At 38.9% G+C, this 22770-nt stretch overlaps 4 protein-coding genes across 13 annotated transcripts; 1 reads left to right on the top strand and 3 right to left on the bottom strand.

The window, feature by feature from the left end:
• The first annotated feature begins 64 nt into the window (after nucleotides 1–64).
• On the top strand, nucleotides 65–4932 carry LOC103980147 (26S proteasome regulatory subunit 10B homolog A). Its single transcript, XM_009396429.3, has 10 exons — nucleotides 65–358; nucleotides 463–582; nucleotides 1787–1923; nucleotides 2061–2222; nucleotides 2411–2497; nucleotides 2578–2664; nucleotides 2854–2991; nucleotides 3812–4003; nucleotides 4095–4193; nucleotides 4626–4932. Exons 1-10 carry the CDS (start codon nucleotides 259–261, stop codon nucleotides 4698–4700), a joined length of 1197 nt encoding a protein of 398 aa, XP_009394704.2. The 5' UTR covers nucleotides 65–258; the 3' UTR covers nucleotides 4701–4932.
• A 453-nt stretch (nucleotides 4933–5385) lies between these two features.
• On the bottom strand, nucleotides 5386–6539 carry LOC135641828 (probable ribose-5-phosphate isomerase 2). The gene has a single exon (XM_065157585.1). It carries the CDS (start codon nucleotides 6427–6429, stop codon nucleotides 5557–5559), a length of 873 nt encoding a protein of 290 aa, XP_065013657.1. The 5' UTR covers nucleotides 6430–6539; the 3' UTR covers nucleotides 5386–5556.
• A 7959-nt stretch (nucleotides 6540–14498) lies between these two features.
• Nucleotides 14499–15704, bottom strand: LOC135641820 (LOB domain-containing protein 41-like). Its single transcript, XM_065157570.1, has 2 exons — nucleotides 15428–15704; nucleotides 14499–15331 (listed from the first exon to the last, which is right to left on the bottom strand). The coding sequence occupies exons 1-2, from the start codon at nucleotides 15615–15617 to the stop codon at nucleotides 14703–14705; spliced, it is 819 nt and encodes a 272-aa protein (XP_065013642.1). The 5' UTR covers nucleotides 15618–15704; the 3' UTR covers nucleotides 14499–14702.
• A 1656-nt stretch (nucleotides 15705–17360) lies between these two features.
• LOC135581726 (caffeoylshikimate esterase-like) lies at nucleotides 17361–22674 on the bottom strand. 10 transcript variants are annotated; one of them, XM_065157508.1, is made up of 9 exons: nucleotides 22399–22674; nucleotides 22187–22216; nucleotides 21398–21527; nucleotides 21167–21313; nucleotides 20947–21077; nucleotides 19833–19970; nucleotides 18398–18496; nucleotides 17904–17985; nucleotides 17361–17814 (listed from the first exon to the last, which is right to left on the bottom strand). In XM_065157508.1, the coding sequence occupies exons 1-9, from the start codon at nucleotides 22651–22653 to the stop codon at nucleotides 17522–17524; spliced, it is 1305 nt and encodes a 434-aa protein (XP_065013580.1). In that variant the 5' UTR covers nucleotides 22654–22674; the 3' UTR covers nucleotides 17361–17521. The 10 variants fall into 10 exon arrangements, with proteins under 10 accessions (XP_065013580.1, XP_065013602.1, XP_065013606.1 ...); XM_065157530.1 differs by having other exon boundaries at nucleotides 17361–17740; XM_065157534.1 differs by having other exon boundaries at nucleotides 21398–21564; nucleotides 22399–22508.
• Nucleotides 22675–22770: the final 96 nt, after the last annotated feature.

Below are 22770 nucleotides of genomic sequence, written 5' to 3'. Positions count from 1 at the left end.
GTCGAGTCCGACGAGTTGCACCTTCCTCCCCTTCTCTTACGTATATTTAATCGGTTTTCTTGCAGTGAAAGCAAGCGAGGAAAGTCTACCGGACGATCGCCTTAGGTTCGCGACGCCGTCCCTCTTCTTCCTGCTTCTCCTCCATCCTGTGCCCATAGACTAGAAACTATTTGTGGGGTACGGATCGTGAGCCTATCGCGGCGATCCGAGGGGCACGAAGCAGAGGACCGACAACAGGAGGAGTAGGGGGAATCGAAAATGAGCGAGGCGGAAGAGGCTGTCCGGCGGCGGAACGCCTTGAGCGAGTACCGCAAGCAGCTGCTCAACTGCAAGGAGATCGAGTCCCGCATTCGCGCAGGTTGGTCCCGTGATACCGTTCTTGTTAGGGTTCGTGATTCCATGAAATTCTCTGATCATTTTTCCGGTGATTGATGCCGTTTTTGGGATTTGTTGGACGTGCAGTGAAGGATAAGTTGAAGGCTGCCAGAAAAGAGTTCACGAAGACGGAGGATGATTTGAAGTCCCTTCAGAGTGTGGGTCAGATTATTGGGGAGGTCCTTCGGCCACTTGATAACGAGCGCTGTAAGTTCATATTGGTTTTTGACTTCTATAACCTTTATTGTAATCTCTAGTACATTGTAGGTTCGAGTTAATTTTAGTAATGCATTATAAACATTTTCTAGGCTGATGCATGTTCACAAGGGACTTATCTTTCATGACCCAATTGCTTAGTTCAGGTAAAGTTCCTAGAGCTTATGCTTCGAGGATCTTATGATTTAGTGGTTAGGATCTTTAAATAAAATTTGGAATGATATTGCTGTAAAGTATCTGTAAGGATGCTATCAGATTTTGACAAATAGGTGTATATATTTTGGGTAAAATAAATACCTTTGATCATCAGATCCAATTTGATTATTTTATTTTGTATTGATCAACTGTGATTGTGATCTGTTAAAATCTTTCCATGTTTTATATTAAATTACTTGATAATTAAGTATATGAAATATCATTAAAAAATTGATTATGTAGTTTAACTTTTAAGTGTAAAACAAAATAATATTTACTATCTTTGAAGCTTTAATTAGACTTTATGTTTGAAATTTTATAATAATATTTTGATGAAATGAGGTATTTTCTCTTAAATCATCATTCAAAAAGAAATCCTGGCAATTGTTTATTGATCATGCTAGGTTGGGCGTGGAAAATGTAGTATCTGGGGGTCAGTTCTGTTAAAATAAAACATGCATACTACTTACAAGTATTTTCCTTGATACCTCATTGTTCTCCTTTGATGTTTGAAACGAACATTGCGAAGCCTAAGTTGACTGTTTGTGAATTCCATCACCATACACATAATCAATCAATGTCATGTGATTGCCATGCTGGATATAGTGTATCTGGTATCAGATGCCCACTATTAATGTTAATTTGTTTGGATCTTGTGCATCTGGTGCAGGATGCTCACTTCAATAAAGAATCTTAATTAGTTCGGTATCTAAGCATTCTGAAGGATAAAAATTGTGTTGTTCCCAAAGAAGTCTATTCTTTTGGATCTTATGATTTATAAATTCATTCACTGTTACAGGTCTAAGCATTCTTAAAACTGTTTATCAGATTATACATTTTTGTCAGATTTTGTGTTCCAACCAATGCAAACATATGATTCTGTTATATTTGAAAATGTTTGTCATATAGTGCGATTGTCCTTTGTTTGTGACGATCTTTATGTGTTGATTTCTTGCACGGTTGTTTTAACTTTGAATCATTGTTTTCCTTTTTTTATCAGTTATAGTGAAAGCTAGTAGTGGCCCGAGATATGTTGTTGGTTGCCGAAGTAAGGTGGACAAAGAGAATTTGACAGCTGGAACGCGTGTTGTTCTTGACATGACTACCCTTACCATCATGCGCATTCTTCCACGTGAGGTACTCAAGTGCAATAATGAGTTCTAGGATTTTCAAGAGTAAACAAATGAACACCTGGAGATTGTTGTCAACTTAGACTTCCGTTTTTGTTTATTCTCAAAACAAAAGTATCCATTTGTTGTTACTTTTCTTCCCAGGTTGATCCAGTTGTGTATAACATGCTTCATGAAGATCCTGGCAATGTCAGCTATTCTGCTGTAGGTGGATTGTCTGATCAGATTCGGGAACTGAGGGAATCCATTGAGCTCCCTCTCATGAATCCAGAGCTTTTTCTCAGAGTTGGGATTAAACCTCCAAAGGTAATTGTTAGGCTTGTTGATGGCACCTTTTGGAATTTTGGCCTCTCAATGTGATATACTTGTTTCTGGATGTATGAAATGAACTTACATAAATATGCTATTTTAAACAACTTGTTAAATTGGTGAAGAATCATACTACACATTTCACATAGTCTATGTTAGCTTTAAAGCTTCTAAAAACATTTCAGGGTGTTCTTCTTTATGGACCTCCTGGAACTGGAAAAACTTTGTTGGCCAGGGCAATTGCAAGTAATATCGATGCCAACTTTTTGAAGGTACAGCTTCATTCTTTATAAAGATTAAAAATAAATGTTATCTTGGGGATTTATAGATTTATAAACAATTCTTTTTGCAGGTTGTATCAAGTGCTATTATTGACAAATATATTGGTGAAAGTGCTCGTTTGATCAGGGAAATGTTTAATTATGCTCGTGACCACCAAGTATTGTTCTTTTGTCTTTTGGTTTTTGGCCTTTTCAATTAAAACAATAGATTTTGTGCATCCTCTCCTGTATCTTGTTTTTTACTTTTCTGTTGCATGTGATAAATTCTACTATGATATATTAAGTTTTATGTTATAATGGCACTTATGCTATTTTACTTACACTATTTTTCCTCTCATATTATGAAGCCATGCATCATTTTCATGGATGAGATTGATGCCATAGGTGGGCGTCGTTTTAGTGAGGGAACCAGCGCAGATCGTGAAATACAACGGACATTAATGGAACTTCTGAATCAGCTGGATGGATTTGATCAGCTTGGAAAGGTACCTTCCTCTACAACTTCTTCAAAATGTTCTGTACCCAACTGTTGTTATTTATAAGGACAGCAAGGAGATTATGACACAATTAAAAGTATCTCAGGTTGAATGTTATTTTGCATTCCTTGGAGATTGACACGTTTAGTTCAGAATGTATTATTAGTATTTTTTTGTTTGTATCATTACCAAGTGTATTTCTAAGATCAGCAATAGCATTATAAGTTGTATTCATCTTTGAGTTATATTTTGGTTATAGATGTTGGGAGATCCATTAACCATTAATTGTGCTTGGGGAGTTCTAGACATATCTTTAAACAGAATTTTGTGTGACTCTGAGATTTTCATGAAAAGAAACTCTTCTCCCATATTATATGGTGCATTGTAAGTCACCAAGGCTGTCTTGTTGGTAATTTCATGATTGTAATCTATTTATTATAGTTTGGTGACAATTTTTTCTTTGTAAATTTTGGGAGATCATTTCTCCCTGAATTTATTTTCATCAGCCTGTAAATGATCGAACAGTTCTACTGAACAAGCCAATAGATACTGGGGATGCATATGCATAAGTTTGATGCAAAAGGCTCTGCTATTTGTGTTATCCCAAACAGGTTTTTTTCTATCAGCAGTCAAGTGTCCATTGAATGTGCTTGCGTATCCATAGGTTATTATTGTTGTTAAATACCACTGTTTCATTACCAATTATATGCTCACTTCCTTTCATAAATTTAGAACTGTACAACTGGATCTATTATTCAGTCACGTCATCTCATTCACTATACATAATATTTACCATTAGGTTTTGTGTTTTTTCCTCAATGTCTACTAGGTTAAAATGATCATGGCGACAAATCGTCCTGACGTTCTGGATCCAGCACTTCTTCGTCCTGGCCGGTTAGACAGGAAGATAGAGATACCATTACCAAATGAACAAGCAAGGATGGAGGTTCTGAAAATTCATGCTGCTGGTATAGCCAAACATGGTGAGATAGACTATGAAGCAGTTGTAAAACTTGCAGAAGTGAGTATCTATTTTATCTTTTGAGAAGCTTCATGGATTATGGTCCTCATATCATTTGCTTTATGATTTGGACATCGCTTTCTGATTTCAGGGTTTCAATGGTGCTGATCTGCGGAATGTCTGCACTGAAGCTGGAATGGCGGCTATTCGTGCAGAACGTGACTATGTCATTCACGAGGACTTCATGAAGGTAAAGATTCTTTTTCTTATTCTTCCTTGGTAGGCCGGGTGGGGATACTAATACTTGCTTGATGGTATCTATCTTTTGTGTCAACTTTGTTTCAGGTGAATCTTTTACAACTCAATGTAGGAACTAGTTCTTTTTTGTATAGTTTTATTAGATACATGAATTGGAAGAGAGGTTAAAAAAATACCATTCTAGCTATTGTATTTTGGAGCCGCATTGTGCAACAAACAACATAATTTGTTTTTGTTTGCTTTTGTACACAAATTGACAGTATGTTGAAGTTCATCGATGCACCAAGAAGTGTAGAACAATTAGCACATAAGGATCACTATCCTACAATTACACAGGAATCTGGAGTGTTTCACTGAATAGCCATTTTTGCTGCTTCATTGCTAAATTTAGTTGTCTAACCTTTTCACTCTTTGTGTGTTTCAGGCTGTTAGAAAACTGAATGAAGCAAAGAAACTGGAGTCAAGTGCCCATTACAGTGCCGACTTTGGAAAAGATTAGAAGGGGCAGTGCCGACTTTGCAAATCCACGTTTCCTACTGTTTGGAATCAAATTGATTGGTGCCAAATCATGCAGTTGAACAGAGACGTCAGGCATGGCTTCTACTGACCATCCTTGTATTTTGGATCGTCCAGGGTATCTGTCTCTTTCTCCCAGCGTCCCCTTTGTGTGCAATATTAACTCAAACTTGCTACCGTGCCTCGATCAATTGATTAGATTTTGATGTGAACCAGTTTGCTGATGTCTTAGTATTAGTTAAGCTTGAGAACCCTCCTCGGCTTGGAACCTAGTTCAAACTAGCAGATTGCAGACCCTACCTGGTGAGTCAAATAATGCTGTCAGCTTTAGGCATCGTTCCAACCCAATTAGGAGAAAGATTGCCTACTTTCTTTTCTACGTAGTCCTTGGCTAGGATGATAGCATGTGTTTAAGGTACCATTGCAGGAAGGTTGGTTTTAGAATGTCTTGAGAACCAAATGCGTCATCAGAAGTTTCGGTGCATAACAAGAGCTTACTCGACATCATCCATCATACTCGAAAAGGGCTCACTGCAAGTATTGCAAAGCGTCCACCATGGTGCAAGACAATGGGAAATTAAGTAAGGCTTGATTTCATTAGTCCCCAAATGTATAAATGGAACCGAACAATTAATTAATTCATCGGACATTTGGGTCACACTAAAATCTTATCAATTTTGGCTCTTAACAGCCAATGTTTCATGGAGACATTCTCCATTTGTTTGATGACTCTTCAGCCTACAACAATTTAATTGCCACAAAGTAATCTTGATTTCTTCCCTTGATACCAAAGGGAACAACATAATTTAATTAGCCTAACTAGAAGTAAGATATTGCACTTATATACCATTTAATTTCTTCTCCATCATCGCCACCCCACCATCCTTCCTCGCCACGATCACTGATGATGCCAATCCGAGGAACATCCCGTGCTCCACCACCCCGGTGATCCTTAGAATCTCGTCACTGATCAGATTGAGATCACCATGGATCCCATCCTCGAAGAACATATCCACAATGTAATTCTTGTTGTCCGTCACAAATGCCTCCGGTTCGAACACGTTCTCATCGAAGCTGTTGGCTTTGGCGTCGGTGGCGGCGGTTCTGAGCTTGAGATTGAAGCCGGGCATGCCCTCGAAGAGGCTCCGGAGACGACGGAGGGTGAGGGCCCAGCCAAAAGGAATAACCTCCACGGGGACGGCGAGGCCGCTCGCCCCGAGGCGGGGCACCAGCTTGGACTCATCGACGATGACGACAAAGCGGCGACTGGCGCCTTCCACCATCTTCTCACGGAGCAGGGACCCGCCGCGGCCCTTCACGAGGTTGAGGGCCGGGTCTACCTCGTCGGCCCCGTCGATGGAGAGGTCCACCACGGGGTGGGCGTTGAGGTCGGAGAGGGGGATGCCGGCGGCCGCGGCGCGGGCGGCTGCCCACTCGGAGGTCGGGATGCCGACGATGTCCCGGAGGGCACCGCAGCGTAGAAGGTCGCCGATGCGGTCGAGGGCGTGGGCGGCAGTGGAGCCCGTGCCAAGGCCGAGGACCATGCCTGACTGCACGAACTCCACGGCACGGTGGGCGGCGACGCGCTTCAACTCGTCCTGGGACCGGGCGGCGCAGGTAGGCGGGGGCGCCGCTGGTTGGGACCGGTCGTGGTGGAGGAGATGTGGAAAGGGGATCGCCATATCAATAGTCCGAGAGCAAGCGGCCCGCATCGTGTCACAGCGAAAAGCTGATCTTTATACCAAAAATCCTCTCCTTTGTCGCCGGACAAACACCAGGATTGGGGTTCGAAGAAGAAGAGGGGGAGCCGAGCGACGTTTCCGAGTCGGAGCGCTCTATATAAAGAGATGGCTGAGGGATTCTCTATCAACTCTCCGATTGGAAACGTCGAATTTTCCACGCTCTATTAGCCACGTCTTCAATATGGACTCGTTTATAAATGGGAATCTACGTGTCCCATGTTTTACGCTGACATCTAATCTGCTGACGCTTCATCGTTACCATCGACCGACCACTGTCTCACGCGAGGAGGCACGGAACACAGACGACCGATGGGACCAGCAGGCAACGGTGAGGATTTCTCGCCATAGGTAAATGGACGGAGAGGATGGTGATCGGGCGGGACGACGGCGGGATGGTCAAAGACGCACTCGGGTGGCGGTCAATGGACATCCGCCGCGGGATACGCAAAAAAAGAGACGAACGTGAAAGATGGTTCGCAAAAACACTTCTTCCACCCATTTCCTTCCTACGCATCACTGAACTTCCCAGTAATTGAGGAAGACAAAAGGATTACGCTACAGGCACCTATAAAAAGCCAGGTAGAATTTTGGGTGGGGGAGTAGGAAAAGCAGTTAAGAATTGGGAATATTGGTCATTGGTAAGAGAAGACCACGAGTCTTCTCGCCACAATAAGCATCAATAAATGAGATTTACCGCACATGCCGGGTCATTTAACACAAAATTGGATAGTCTAAGTTTACAAGTCAAAATTGTTGACTACTTTTTAAGTTCATGGAGGAAACCCGTCGCGAAGGTACTAAGCTTGTCCAATGTGTCAAGCCAAAACAAGGGAAACGAAGGAAAGAAAGAAATCCTGTTGATCCACAGAGAATGCACATGCGGTTGATGTCATCCATCAACTTCTGAGAAGGAAAAGGTAAAAGGCCGAAACAAGCGGAAACTTGCAGGTTGGTCTCCCATTGCATGGTCTACACGAGGGAGGGAGCAGATGAGTGCACGCGTTACATGTGTGAGAGACAATGTCACGTTGTTCTTCTGATGGTGGAGAGGTCAGCTGGTGGTGGCTGCTTACGATCTGTAATGGATAAACCATCCCCAGCAAACCTAACAAAGCCTGGTGATCGACTGGTTCTGATGAATTCCTACAGCACTAGAGATTGCGTTTCCCTATATGAATGGATAAACCATCCCAGCATTCCTAACCAAGCCTGGAAACACCATCAAAGCTAGTTTCTGTGGAGAATCCAGAAGTTGATCATGGCGAGAGGTTGCGTTTCCCTTTTGTCTATCAAACTGACACAAAGATTTCAGTCTTGTAAGAGATCAGAAGCCACAGCCACCATCATCTATTCCAAAACTTGAAAGAAGGTAAGTGGAAGGTTACCGAGGAGGTCTCAGAAACTTCATTCTCAGCTCTGAGACAAGCATCAGGCTGAACAATTTAGACATCTTTGCAGACTCGATCGAAATACAGGTAGGTTTCTCAGACTTGGATGCTGATCTTTCACCATATGTTTCACGTGAGTTGAAGAATTTGTGTGTCACAGTTGGATGTATCCAAAAGACAACTATTTTGTCTACACAGTTCGTCCAGTTACTATCCTTATCCATTGGATGAGGCAAAAGAAGGATAGAAAAAGATGTCTCAAAACTGCGTGAATGCAAAAGTAAATATTTCTCAGCAGCTTATTTCGCCCTGTTTTTGAGATAAAATTCAATAGTAAATGTGTGTGTGTATATATATATATATATATAAAATTCAATGATAGACAAAGCATGAACCTTAAGATATTTTTGAGATTGTAACATGAGAAATTGTATACCAAGTTAAGGAAGTAGTGTAGTTTTTGTTTTGACAAGGTTGCATTTATCGAGCATATTAGTTCCTCCTTAGTATCAAGAGTCTATTAGGTCGGTTGGATATAGGAAGATTTTCAAAAATATCAACTCTTTTTTTATATAATATTTATATTAAAAATATATAATTTATTTGGGATGATAAGTTTTAATGAAACTTGTAAGAAATGAAAAAGAAACTAATTAGTGTTGATACTTGAGTAAGGTCTTAATCGACAAACATTGAAGTTACAGTTGACACCTAATAGCCATTTGGTCCCTACCTTAATATTGTTTGATCGATACATGAATGTTACTTGACTGACACACCTCGATGTTACATGATCGAGACATCGATGTCACTTGGGCTAAAATCTCGATATTACTTGATCGACACTTTGACATCATCTAGCTTACTTGGCTAAATCGTTATCATGTTTTAGAGCTAAACAAGATATGATCATAATTAGAGCCAAGAGAAACGTACAACAGCTCCATATAAGAAATGTTAATCATGAAATTGATGCTCTTAAGAGATCACCAAAAAAATGCCTCATAGGTACGTTGCTTGTAAACTAAAACATACTTCTAATAATCTTTATCGAATTGTTTGAATCCTAAACTAACTTAAACATCGGACGAGTATTTATTTGGAATAACCCTTATATAATTTTGCAAGATTCAATTATCTTGAATTTGAACGTGTTGATGCCACACTAAGTTCAAACTAAGAAAGATACAGAAGAAGACCTTAGTTGGCTCAGCAAGGATCTGATCGGACAACAAAAAATTATCTTAACGAGTGTGTCTAGGTGAAGAATTTATAGTATATAATATTGCTTCAATTCAAGATTATGGTTTAAAGCATAATAAGTGAGTAATCGATTATTATACTCATGGTTTAGAGTTTGCTATAATTTTAACATTGAAAATTTGGAGAACTATTATATGGTTATACTCTTGAAATACTAATATATCACAAAAACCTCGAGCATATCTTACATAAAAAAAATAAATAAATACAAGGCAATAAGGATAGTTAAGTTTATCTAAAAGATTATAATTACAATATCAATTATCATCGTAGTCACGTTAACGTGGTCACTAATTCAGTTGCTTACTTGTTCAAAGACACATTTGTTTCTTCTTCGATGGTGCAATCTCTTTTGCTGCTAAGAATGAAATAAAAGTCAAAAATAAGATGCATTCTTCATTCAACCCATAGCTTAAGGTTTGAGACCAAAACTTTACTTTGACAACCGGAGGATGGTTCAATCATATTCCACCATTGATTTTATGTTTCAAAACCTCATTTGCTAAAGCAACAATATTTTCGAAACACATACATTAGGAAGTACTAAAATGTATCATGATGTTGAGACATGAATACTTAACTGAGTGCATCTCTAAATATTTAGTTTAATAGCAAATTTATTTGGAAGTTTATTCGGATGAAAACTTCCAAACCATAGTTAATTCGAAGATATGCATATGTTATAATATCGCAGGAGAATGTTAATAATACAGACTTACAACAAACATATGTGAAATGAAAGAGAATTCGAAATTGGGGATTCTCTCTTCTTGAAAGGATCTCTAACAAGAGGGGATATTATCAGTTCCAAGCAATAAGGTAAATTAACTCCCATGCATGTAGATTCTTTTGAATTATGATCAATTGCTTATAGGGTGGGTTTGCCTCCAAACCTTACAAATACAAATAATGTGTTTCATATGTCAATGCTCTAAGATTATAGAAAGAAAATTATTTTTTCAAATAAATTAAATAATACCTCCTATTGACAAAGAAGTATCAGTATCTTAAATCAATTTTGTGGACCAAATCTTTAGAGGGAAAGGAGGGAGAAATATATATATGCATATCTTTTCTTATGGTAAATAGAATTTATGGATCAAATCCTTAAATAAGGAAAAGGATTAGAAGTGACTACATCTCTTTCTTTTAGGTAACTAATAAAATTTGTGGACCAAATCTTTAAAGGGGGAGAAATGTGATCACCTTAAATTTTATTTTCTAACTAGCTGACATGTTTTAAAATGGTTCAACTTGTTATGTTCAATTCAATAATTATGAAGCTTGATGAAAATAATGTACCTGATAAATCCATGGTGTTGATAGATATGGTTAGAATGAAGTTAATTAACAAGGAGACAATAGCATCCATGGTGTAAATCTACTTTGCCTACCTTTGGAATCAATTTGATAAGTCCCAAATAATGGTGTTAAACACAAATGTTATTGACTATCCAAATAATTGTGCTAAGGATGTATTTGTGTTTTAATACAGAGTTGGCTTCTATAATTTTTTGTCTTAAAAGATTTAGAGGCACTATTTACATAGTTAGACTTTTGAAATACTTATAGATAATAGAAACATTGGGTAAATCTTTATACAAAAAGAATTAAATACAAGACAATGATAATAATTGGATTTTGTAAAAGAATATGATTTCAATATTAATTATCACCTTCTTAAGAAAGCCAGCATAGTCTTTATGCTAAGCAAGAGATACAAATGTCCTTATGTACTTTGTGTATATAAAGAGTCTATTTAAGTATTTAGAGGGCTTCAAATGTTGATAGAAACTGTTGAGTAAGACACATCATGGACTTCTTGCTTATTTAAGGGTGCAATCTTTTCTATGCAAAGAAATAAAGAAAGTCATACATTTCGACAACCATCAACTTAAGGTTTAAGATTAAAATTTCGACAACCAAAGGATGATTCAATTGGACTCAACCATTGATTATATGTTCTATACACTCATCCTATATTTTTATAAACAATAATTAGAGTAAGACTATAGAATAAGACATATTATACTATATAAAAAGTACTAAAATATATTATGATTTATTGGTAATAAGACATGAAGCCATCTCAAAATATTAGTTTGCCAAAAGAACTTATGAGAGGAAACATAGGTAATATTAAAGAATGAGAATTTCTCATATCCCACTTAATTTAGCAACAAGTTAATATTGTCTCAAGGACCATAGGGTATTGTCAACAATATATAATCAACTATTAAAAGGTCATATAAGTAAAAAAGATAAAAATCTATAATTTGAAGTTAGGGTTCATATCATCGTGAAGGTATATCACCTACAAGATGTGTCATGAGATTCTAGCAAAAACAAAATTTAGCTTGTACACATGCATTGTATAGGTGCTTTTAAAATGTTACAAAAGATTTAATCTTTATGTTTAATGTGTCAATACTCCAAAAGTAGATGTTCCGTGCCCTCTAATATCAACTTCTCTAGTTGCGAGATGATGCTATCTATTTGGAGCAATCGATTCAAATCTAAGAAAGAAAATAGTATTTAATACCTTTAGTGAAAGTCCATGAAAGATTATTTTAAAAAGAAGTATCAATATCTCTTTTTTTAAGGTATTAAAAACTAAATCGTTAAGGGGAAATCTTTCTTTAGGATAAATCAAATTTGAGGAGGAAATCTTTAAGGGAAAAAAAGGTACTCAGATCTCTTTCCTTAATTTAGAGACCAAATCTTTAAAGAGGAAGAAATATAAGCATCTTAATTTTTGTTTCTTAACTAAGATGCTATTATATACTGTCTAATATTATTACCCTTACAAGGGATTTTATTTCATCCATTAAAACATTTTTTTAATCTTGAACACACATATAAAAAATAACTTTATTATTTTTTAATAAAGACAAAATAAATATAAATTTATATTTTTATATCTCGTTAAAAATTTCTCATCGCTTATATAAACTCGTAAGGACTCTTTCCTTTTCATCTATATTGGTGTGAGAGATGATCGCTCATGATGAAAGGTGATCGCTCGTGATGAAGGATCGGTAGTGGTCATCATTCTAGGAAAATAATAAGTTTTTTCTTTTCTTATTTTAATTTTTAAAATATTTAATTGATGTTTTAATTATTTAGTATTCTATCAATTGTTGATTTTGATCAATTATGTATTTTCAATGTAACCAAATGGTATGATGCATATTTTAGATTCAATTAATTGCTTTGAATTTTGTATCATGACAAAAAGATTAGCAAAACTAATTAATTATTTTAATAATATCGACATCTTAATATATTATTTTAGATTATCAACTAATATTAATTTAATTATTTGAATCATGACAATAACATTAATAATCCCTATTTGATAATGTCATGATGTCCAATCCAACTCTTGCTCGAGTCCAATCTAAAATAGATTCGACTCCGTTGAATCAATTGACTAGAGCGGATCAACTCCAACTTGGGTCTGGTTTAACTCGACTAATACCACTCAATGCTATGATTCAATTTACGTAAATCTATATAATCCAACTTATATAACTCATATGGTTGGGTGCGATCTCATCGACTACCCTTCATATCACACCTCGGTTAGCCCGTCCGATCAAGAAAAATTGAGAATCCAGCTTAATATTTTGTAATTATTAAGGTAAAAATTTTAAGATATAATCCAATGAGGTATTTAATTCTATCAGCTTGATGAACCTAAAATGGAAGGTAGGATCATGAAGAAAGACCTTGGATAAAGAAAAGAAAAGGATACAGATTCTTAAACTAACCACACAAAAAAATTTACTCTCTCATACCAAAAGAACGAGAAAGTGGGAGTGGAAAGATTGAGAGCTCCCTTCACTCCAAACATCAAGGATCAGCTAAGTTGATGCAGCTCCTGAGTTCTGCAAACTACAGGCCTATCCCAAAACAGTCTCCATCTTTATCATCAGTTGCAGCAGGAAAACATGGAATAGGACAGTGGAATCCGTCAGCCAGCAGTTACGTAAGATCCCTGTTAGTTCTACGAGATGGAATATTAGTTCAGATAGGTGTATCATTATTAACTTCAGTTTAAATATTTTAGCTACAAAGTTAACTTATCCCATAGACTATACAAAGCAAAAGGTCACGATGACATAAATCACTATCAAAATATGTTTCATATGTATCTATTCCATTTATTTTACCACCATCATCGTTGTCTCCATCTTTCTTTTTTCTTTTTCTCTTACTCACGTACCTCCGCTTAATAATTCAGTTTCATATCAATTTATATTTATTACAATTATCCTATAAATGTATATATCTTATTAATTTTATGAATAAGAAACATATATAGCTTCTTCTAAACCATTATGACATTGACTATGTGCAACCAAAATGGTATTAGGATTTAAAAATATTTTTTTATTTATTTTAAAAGATAAGTAGCACAAGTAATATGTGAGTTTAAGATCTTATATGTCAAAATCTTTACCAACTAAATTAGTCAAACGATTCCACTGTCCTATTCCCTGTTCTCCTCCTGCTGCAAGTGATAACAAAGATGGTGACTGTTTTGGGATAGGGTTGTGGTTGGCATAACTCAGGAGCTGCATCATCTCAGCTGAGCCTTGTTTGGTATGAAGGGAGTTCTAAATCTTTATACACCCACTTTCGTTTGATTCCTCGGTATGGATGGAAGAACAATGCAATTTTTTTTTGTGAGGAAATATTTTGGATTGTTACTTTTAGAATCAAAACATTATCTTTTTCTCTTTTTTTTTAAATTCAAGGTGTTTCTCTTGATTAATGACAAAAATATGCTCCTCACATCTTAATTTTCATGGAGATCCAAGAAGATGACAATAAGACATGAGAGTGGCCCCATCACCACCTCCCTCGACAGCAGCATCAATTGATTCTTCCTTTTTCTCCCGATTGGTTTGTTTGTATGCAAATAACATATAATAAAATGTCAAAATGTCGACATAAAATAAATAAATTAATTAAAACCTTAAAATACTGGTCTCTCAATTTATTGTTGCTAAAGAACTCGAGTCAAAATCTTGTCTCCTTTATTTTGTTGACCAATTTTGACAATTGGGATCTCTTCCTCTTCCTTTTCACATTTAGGTTTGGATATGTGGCTGCTTCTCATTGGCTCGAGAAGCATTCTCCGCTGTGCCAAATTAGCAGCACCTGACTTTTACAACCTAACTACTAATATTAATATGACGAAAACTATGTAGCACTTGATCCGGCACATGTCATGCACGTGTGGGAAGGTCGTCGCCATCTTCGAAGGAGTGGTGGTTCCTTTGATGTCTCCTCCCCTCGTTAGTTTGGACTTGCATGTCGCCCAGCTTCCTAAAACCAGACTTGTACGCCCCCTACAAATGGTTGCAGAACAGCATGGCCGAACATTGACCTCACCTTCCCTCCCCTGTGATTCATTTGTTTCATGTGATATATGTGCATGCAGAGATCAAGTTTACATCAAGGGAGCAAATTGTCAAAGCCCCCTAATCCTCTCTTCTCAGGGAAACACAAAAAAGAGAATAAAAATGAAAATAAAACAGGGTCATCTTCATTCTCCACCGTCGCCGCCTGCTTTGGTTTATGCTACGACGCCAGGCCGAGATCGGTCGTGCACGCGTCCGGGTCGTGGACGCGCCGCGCCTCGTCTCGATGCGACCGGGAGAACGGTCCCGACCCGAGGGTGAGCTCCAGACCCACCTCGTCGTCCTCCTCGGCCTCGGCCCGGTCAGGCTCGCCTTGGCTCACGTGGGACGACGCCTCCGCGATGTCCGCCGAGGACATGCTCTCCTCCACCTGGCACTCTTCGTCCCCTCCTCCGCCCACGCCGGCATCGGCCGCCGGCTCGGTCGAGTCGCTGCCCGTGGACTCGTGGAATTCCAGAGGATGGATGGCGGCCGGACGGGCGGCCTTGGCGCCGGAGCGCTTGAACCGGGAGCCAGCCTTGTTGACCTTGTGTAGCTCGGCGGCCGCACGAGCGCAGCCGCCGGCTCCGGGGTCCTTGGAGATGTGCCGGATGTCGTAGGCCTTGAGCGGCGGGGTCGGGGTGGATGCCGCCGTCTCGGACGGGATCTGGACGATGGGGGCGCCCTTGAGCACCGCCTCCACCGCAGCCTGGGTGAGCTGCCAACTTCCCGACAACAGCAGGCCCACGGAGCCGTAGATCGGATTGACGATCCGGCCGCAAGCCTCGTACAGAAGAGACCGGAATATCGCTGCAAGAATCCAAGGATGTTTCAGCTTATCATCATCCGCAACGAGCAGAATTCTGTACCAGTACTAAAAGTAGAAGACGCGGTAGTTGTACCGACCAGGGCGGAGGTGGTCGGGGCCGGCGTTGATGAGATTCATGAGGCCGGCGCGGCCGTAGAACTTGGCGAGGAAGACGGTGGCGTTAGCCTGGGACTCGGGGCTCTTGATCCACCGCAGGCAGGGCCTGATGCTGCAGTCGTCGCTGCACCCCTTTCGCAGCACCCGACAACCGTTGCAGCTCATCCTCATGGCGTCGATCCTACCTCTCTATCAATACAAGAAGCGAAGGCGGGTGAGACGTGGGCGAAGAGAGGAGGAGCAAGGGGGGGCCTATATAAGTGGTTGGAACTCCATGGGAAGACCAGCCGTGGGTTTCAAGTATGGCCACTGGTTTCGCCAGAGACTCGGAAAGCGGGTTTGCTTTGCCGACGTATCATCATCATCAACATCATACCATCGAAATGGTCCATTTTACCATCTCTCTCTCTCTCTCAGTAGATTTGATTGCAGAATCTTTTGGGAGAGAAAAAAAGGTAAAGAAAAAGGAAGACCAGCGCGTGGCTTGCACGTTCGGAGGACACATAATTGCGGCTGTGTCGTCGGAGCCGAGTAAAAGAGGACGATGGGAATGCTATTCGTGAAAACAGTGAGGAAGGGGAGAGGAAGGAACAGGAAAAGGAAACCTGGTGATGGTGGCAATGATAGTACTCCCGGTTTTGTGGAAGCAGTACAAGGACGGCTTGACCGGTTTCCTGGTTTTGGATCGTCTTCTGTGGGCGGCGACGCCGGGTTGTGTTGGGTTGGGTTCTTGTCACCCTGCTTGTCTGTCGTCCCCCACACACCAATGGAGTCAACGTGGCATCTCTTGACACACTTGTGGCGCAGGAGGATGGAATTGAGCCCGACTTCTCCTGCCGAGAAACAATTCTTGCTCGTGTCATTTACCTGCCTCCAATTGGTGGTGAAGGGCGCCCCGTACATGGGCCCGCGAGGAGATGGAGACACCTAAGGTCGGAGGGTAACGGGTACCAAAATAAATATTGCCCCTTGAAAGATTGCTGCTTTTTGAGCTGGAATATATATATATATTTTTTATTTTTCCTAGCTTTAAAATGTTAGGGCATTATTATTATCCAGCAAAAAAATATAAAGACATATTATAACACGAGTGAACTTAGATATATGAATCAGGAAATTTTAATCGTGTAAGATTAATCTTTATCTCATCCTATGATTCTTATCTTTATTTCACGTGTAAATATTTTTCTTCGTTCTGAGTAAAAAAAGGAAAAAAAAAAGGAAAATAAGAGTAAAAAAGATAAAAGAAAAAAAAAAGAAGTGACTAATTTAGCAAATTAAGGGTTAGATTATTAATTACGACAACACTAAAGTCGTGCATTTGATGTGACTAAACAATGATGTTAGCCGTGTCGACTAAGCTAATGGTACCCCCCCCCAAAAAAAAAAAAAAATCAACAGTGAGAACAAAATTAGATGAATAAGAATAAAATTGATCAAAATGAGGAGAAAAAAGAATCCATCATGAACTTGGATGGTGGTTGATGCTGATTGAAACAGTAAATTTAGCTGTGTTGTGTCAACTCCATGAATTTGTTCCAAGGGATTGAGATGGATGGAAGCAGACTCAGGAAATCTTAGCTGAGTGATGGGATTTGGTTTAAGGGAGTTGGCAATCTTGTCCTTTTCATCCTCCTTATTCATGCATACCTTATCTTGAATTGCAACTGTGCCAGCAAATCACTACTTGATAATATCCTGGTGATGTTGATTATTATTATCATTATTTTGTGATTATAGGTGAAAATTTAGGTAATATGTTTTAAGTAATTTTTTCACAGATGGCCTCTACTTCGATTCGGTTCGATGGGATCATAAAATACATTACCTACAGAAAGTGTCAGATGAGAGTATACTAACAGTCTTGGATTTGTCATGCAGGGATGTAAAGATGGCTTGATAAGGTTGCTAATGTAATCAAAGAGCCAGAAAATTAGACATATATTAGCAGTAAATAGTTTCTTAGACACTGTTTGATTGTGACAAAACATCAAAAGATGCCGAAGATAAAACAAAAGTATTCAGTATTTGAATCTGCACTCTCTGCATCAGCAAAGAATAATACTTAAGGGCAACTAATTCTTATCTGAATGAGAATCTAGCCATGATATGATATCATTAATGACACTTAAGATCCTTCCATCTGGCTCTCCCTCTAGAATACAGTGAAAGCCTTCTTCATACAGCTTGAGGGTTTTGTCATTTGTATTAGCCATATTGTAGAGGATTTTGCTCACATTTGGATCCGTGACTTTGTCTGCAGCTCCGTGAAGAATCAGCAATGGAGAACGAACCTGAAAGATTTTACGAGTGATCAGAATTCTGAATTTTGCTTCAAGTACGCAGGCCATGGTTCTTCTGATTGTTCCTGTTAGCATGGACAACATAGCATGCAGTAACTTTGAAAACTACAAAAGATTTATCATTGTATAAAAGGTGAACAAAGCTCTAAAGTACCTTGAAGAAGAGTATATTTATTGGTTTGAAGAATGAATGTGGATGAGGGAAAGGAGGGATTTTGATGGTCAACATAAATGTCCTTCACAGAAGAAATACAAGGTCAGAGTAGACATGGATTTCCATGCTGGCTAATCATAGAATGCCAACAGGGTATCAACACAAGTCGCCTCATCATGCCATAGCAGCTGTGCACCAAAATAGAAGCCGGGTCAAGCTAGGTTTGTGCTGGCCAGCACACCACCCAGCGCCATGCCATAGCAAGTATTACCCGACCACTAGGGGATTTGCCATGATACTTTGATCTTGGATTAGTTTATAAACAAGGAAAGGATGCTCTCTTACATGCTACCTCTAGCGCATCAATGCACACATTCTTTTGCATCTATTTTTCACTTTTTGATGCTGCAATTAAAGTAATTTTGCACAGCCAGTTAAGATAAATGTTTGTGCTACGTTTGCAAAGTAACTAAGAATGCACATAAGAAGCTGACCTTCTTCAGTTGTGACTCAATATCTTGCGTAGCCTTTATTAGTTCAACAGCTGTTCTTAACCGCATTTGGTCAGAATATGAAATCACATTTAACTCGGCCTACAAGTAACAACTGTGACTTAATATTAAAACCTTTGATAAAATACATACAGTACAAATTCAAGCAGTAATCCACACAACTTTAAGAAAGCAGATCTATAAACAAGGAAAAACAGATGTAAACAGCTATACTAGGAGTATATGGTGACAAAAGTTTGTATACCAAATATAGTAAAAGGACAACAGATAACTACACGTTATCACAGAGGACAACCCCTGAATCAAAAAATGAAGAGGTTCTCTTTAGTAGCTCATCAAATTTTCGGGAAGAACATGTTATTAAGCAACTGATAAAAATCAGCATCTTGCATGGTTTTATTCCTAATATGGCTAACCCTCATGGTCATAGAGGACGATCCCTTGAGTATAAAAAGGGAACGAGAAGGAGAGAGCTTTTAGATTAAGAAACATGTGCAGTAAAAGTAGATTATAAAATCCCATCCATTTGGACAGGCGAGATAAATGCTTTAGAGGATTAACCTCCTGCAATTTCCCAATGAGCATAGCCAGGAGTTCAGCTAGAAGTTATTCTTTCAGGGATAAGGAAAAAAATATTTGAATAAGAAAATTCATGGATCTGTCATAGGTAGCTGGAACTTCTTTTTATAGGTAAACAAAACTGGATAGATTAATGATCCAGCCTAAAGCTGCAGTCTGAAAGTTACTTGCTACTTCACACAACAGAGAACCTGTTGAAGTTTCAGGCAAGTAGTTACTTGCTCCACTTATTATTGACCGCAAATATATTAATTTATGGTAGAATGCATCACACGCAAAAAAAGAGAGCTCCTAGGTTTGCTGTTGTGTCACACAGGTTAATTTCCTGACTCACAAAATCGATGTCCTAGGTAAGCATTTGAACAAATTTGTAGAGTTAATTTGTACAATATTGTGAAAATACTAGTCTGACTAATAAATTAATTCTGATGCAAATTGTAAATTATTACTACCTTGACTGGAATCTAGGATGATTCCACATAGGTCTCTGGTGATGCAAACAAGATTTATCCATAATATCTGAATATGCACTTGGAATAATGTTTTTTCACAATAAGTTGGCATAGCAGAGATTAGAATAGATTTATGCCCTTTAAATTCCTCAATGTTATCAAATAAGTGAAAGAATATAAAATCATTTCTACTATGATCTTTTTCAAGAAGAGACTGCAGGAGAACCTCACCAGGCTTGATTCAAGAAACGATGAAAAGAATAGAAGAGGTAAAAAATGAAGAAACACAGGACAAAACAGATAAAACAAGAAAAAAAGAAGACAATTATGACTTTCAATTATATTAAAATAGTTTTCATACTGTAAGACAGTGGGAAAAAACAAACCACTTTTCTTTTCGTTGGATCTCTGAATGACAAGACTCCTAGATCTTTCTGCGGAAATAACTTTGCCTCAGGTAAAACATATGACATGAGAGTTAGTGCCTTCAAAACAGGTCCTGGTGGTGTCACCTCTTCTGCAATCTTACAACCTCAGAAAAATTAATATTGTATTGTAATTAAGGTATTGCCATCACACTAGCATAAAGCTAAGCATGGATAACATCAGTCTTAGATTGGACAATTTCCATGCTTTAGTCATTTCTGGTTCTTGTCATTCTCCAACAGAACTTTAATAAAGAGAAAATGCCACAATGATTGACAATCAATGCCACCCAAAATTCATCACTAAGTCTCATAGAAGAAAATTCATTTTTGTGTTGTGTTGTAACTGTAGCTCCATATATCTCTGCCTGCATTTATGCAAAACATAATCTTGTCCTCTATAATAATCTTAGTAAGGTACTATCTAAACAGTTGCCAGCAGCTAATCTACTAGGATATGTTAGGGCATAACAAACTGACAAACAGTATAATAGACAATTTTGCTACTCAAATATAAATTGCCACAGTGAAGAGCACCACAATGAAACAAATTATGGTACTGATTTGTTATGTTGTACAGAAATCTCTAAAGATGATATGCCAATTCATGTTAGAATTATTCCAAAGGGTCCAAAAACAATTATGTCACCTGTTTATACAGCATGCAACATATACATCATAGAACCAGCACAGAATCTTTTTACAAAAGCCTATGACAACTTCTAATCATAAATATGATTGTCTTGTTCGAGTTGTTCTCTACAATTTCCAGCTTCCAATGAAATTATAAAACTTGCTCTCTCATCGCTGCTTATAATTTTATCTTTTCCAGGTACTCAGGTATTAGCTTAACAGCAATGAAATTTCACAAACCACAGTAATAGTATCCTCTTTCTTTTTTGTATATAAATCTATAATAAAATATGAATCATGAAGAATTGTGGGTCAGAATTGCAGAAATCTAATAAACTGAAGTCACCAAGGGGGGAATATCTAATATTTATTGTCAATAACCAAATGACTAAACGAAATTCACATATTTAAGTGGCAAACATTTATGTGCAAGACATCTTACTTTGCACATTGGTGCCACAAGAAGCACTCCATCCCACTCCTCTGGCTGCTTCAAGTGGATTTTAAGTGCAACAGCTCCACCCATCGATTGCCCCAAGAGGAAGTGACGTAGTTCTCTAACTCCCTCCATAGCTGCACATGACCAAAAAACTTGCACCAAGATCAGCCTATCCATCTACAATGCTGAATGGAATATACCAAAAGAAGTATATGATATTGACCTCTGATGGCTGCATATTGCTCGATAACATGGTCTACCATTCCATCAAAACTCGGGATATAGCCATGCAAGCCCTGCGAGAGCCCAAAACCGGGGTAGTCCATGGCAAAGACTGCATAGCCTGCATCTGCAATTATCTTTGCAATCCCTGAAACTTCCCTTTTGTGTTAGATTCAAGTCAGAGGTATGCCTGAAAATTAATATACAACTTTGATAAAAGTTTGCCGCCAACCCTCAAAGAAGAAGGTGCAGGTACTGCCGTATCCATGGCAAAAGAAAAGAGCAGCCTTGGTGGTGGTACCAGGCTTCGGCAGCCAGCTCTTCCAGAATACCTCTACTCCTTTAGAATTCATCTCGTATCTCTGCCACATGGCGCAGCACATTTGGAAGCATTAAACTCTGCATTGCATATTTGTCCAGAAGTTCTAAGTTCACGATACATTATTCCAAAACTGGTGGAATTTCATATAAAGATTTGAATATGATTTCGTGTGAAGTGTTTAAAAACAATGAAGCAACTTCTTTAATGGTTTCAAACTAATAGTCAGAAAAAGGGGATCTAGTATCACTGCATATTGTGCTGATATCATTTGTGCCATAAAAGGGCACAAAGAACCCATTTCTGTTCCCTTTTATGTCACCAAAAAAAAAAAAAAGGATATTCAAACTTGATCACCATACTATCTAGTTTCACAGTGTCTCAGTCTATGCCATCAACATCGATTTTGTAGATGCATTGCTCAAATTCATGAAATGAAATATATTTCTAAGTCCAAACACTTCAGGTGTAATTGACGGTTCAGATCTGAGTACATCGTATAGTCGTCGCTCTATGCTTCTCTAATCGTCGCAAGAACGAAAGATGAAAACTTGATCCAACTAATTTCAGGTCATTGCAGGATATACAGTAAAGATCTCAATGAAGTAAACAAAACATTGGAAGGGTACGCCGAACTAAATGATTCCAATGATGTAATGCGAGCAGAAAAATTGCTAGGATAATAGAGTCAACGACACTCACCTCCTCCATTTGGATTCCTGTCGGAGCTATCTGAAGGGGAAAAAGACCCAATAGAATAAAAGATTCAGAACCTAATAAGACGGAAAAGGACAAGAGAAGTCCGATCCCGCATCCACCAGCCCCAACGGAGCAACGGCGCATCGAGATCGTGCGGACACCGAACGATGCGGACAACCCACGCATCGCAAGGGGGAAGGGGGATGGGCGCAGACCTTGAACAAGAAGTGGTCGAGGCGGCGGTGGACGTCGGCGAAGGCATAGCGAACACGGCGGCGAGCGGGGGCAAAGTCCATATTCTCGGCCGCCACGGCGTTGAGCTCATCACCGACCCCCTCGATCGCCTTCTTCGCCACCGCGACGACCGCTGCCCTCCGCAGCGGCCGTCCAGTCGGCGTTCCCCAGACTCGATCCAGCGGCTGCAGCTGGATCGGGCGGTGACGGGTGATCGCGGCCGTGTAGATCGCCATGGAAGGGCTCTCTAAGTCCGAGTTCTACTACTCGCAACTCTCAGCCACCACAGTCGCGTTTTAAACGTGTGACGATGTTAGCCACGTGCGAAAAAATGTGAATTCCCGTGCCGGTAA

The sequence above is a fragment of the Musa acuminata genome, chromosome BXJ1-4 (assembly GCF_036884655.1).
Source record: "Musa acuminata AAA Group cultivar baxijiao chromosome BXJ1-4, Cavendish_Baxijiao_AAA, whole genome shotgun sequence".
Lineage (NCBI taxonomy): Eukaryota > Viridiplantae > Streptophyta > Magnoliopsida > Zingiberales > Musaceae > Musa > Musa acuminata.
Note: the sequence above shows the minus strand (reverse complement) of the source record. Positions and strands in the feature narration are given on the sequence as shown.

Bases quoted from the DNA above. Each gene is read 5' to 3' on its own strand.
- LOC103980147 (XM_009396429.3), top strand. From the start codon at position 259: ATGAGCGAGGCGGAAGAGGCTGTCCGGCGGCGGAACGCCTTGAGCGAG. The intron at 359-462 runs GTTGGTCCCGTG...TTGGACGTGCAG, and splicing joins CGAGTCCCGCATTCGCGCAG to TGAAGGATAAGTTGAAGGCT. The intron at 583-1,786 runs GTAAGTTCATAT...TTTTTTTATCAG, and splicing joins GCCACTTGATAACGAGCGCT to TTATAGTGAAAGCTAGTAGT.
- LOC135641828 (XM_065157585.1), bottom strand. From the start codon at position 6,429: ATGCGGGCCGCTTGCTCTCGGACTATTGATATGGCGATCCCCTTTCCA.
- LOC135641820 (XM_065157570.1), bottom strand. From the start codon at position 15,617: ATGAGGATGAGCTGCAACGGTTGTCGGGTGCTGCGAAAGGGGTGCAGC. The intron at 15,332-15,427 runs GTCGGTACAACT...GGATTCTTGCAG, and splicing joins CCCCGACCACCTCCGCCCTG to CGATATTCCGGTCTCTTCTG.
- LOC135581726 (XM_065157508.1), bottom strand. From the start codon at position 22,653: ATGGCGATCTACACGGCCGCGATCACCCGTCACCGCCCGATCCAGCTG. The intron at 21,314-21,397 runs GTTGGCGGCAAA...GGGAAGTTTCAG, and splicing joins CTGCACCTTCTTCTTTGAGG to GGATTGCAAAGATAATTGCA. The intron at 17,986-18,397 runs GTCAGCTTCTTA...TCTTCTGTGAAG, and splicing joins TTGAGTCACAACTGAAGAAG to GACATTTATGTTGACCATCA.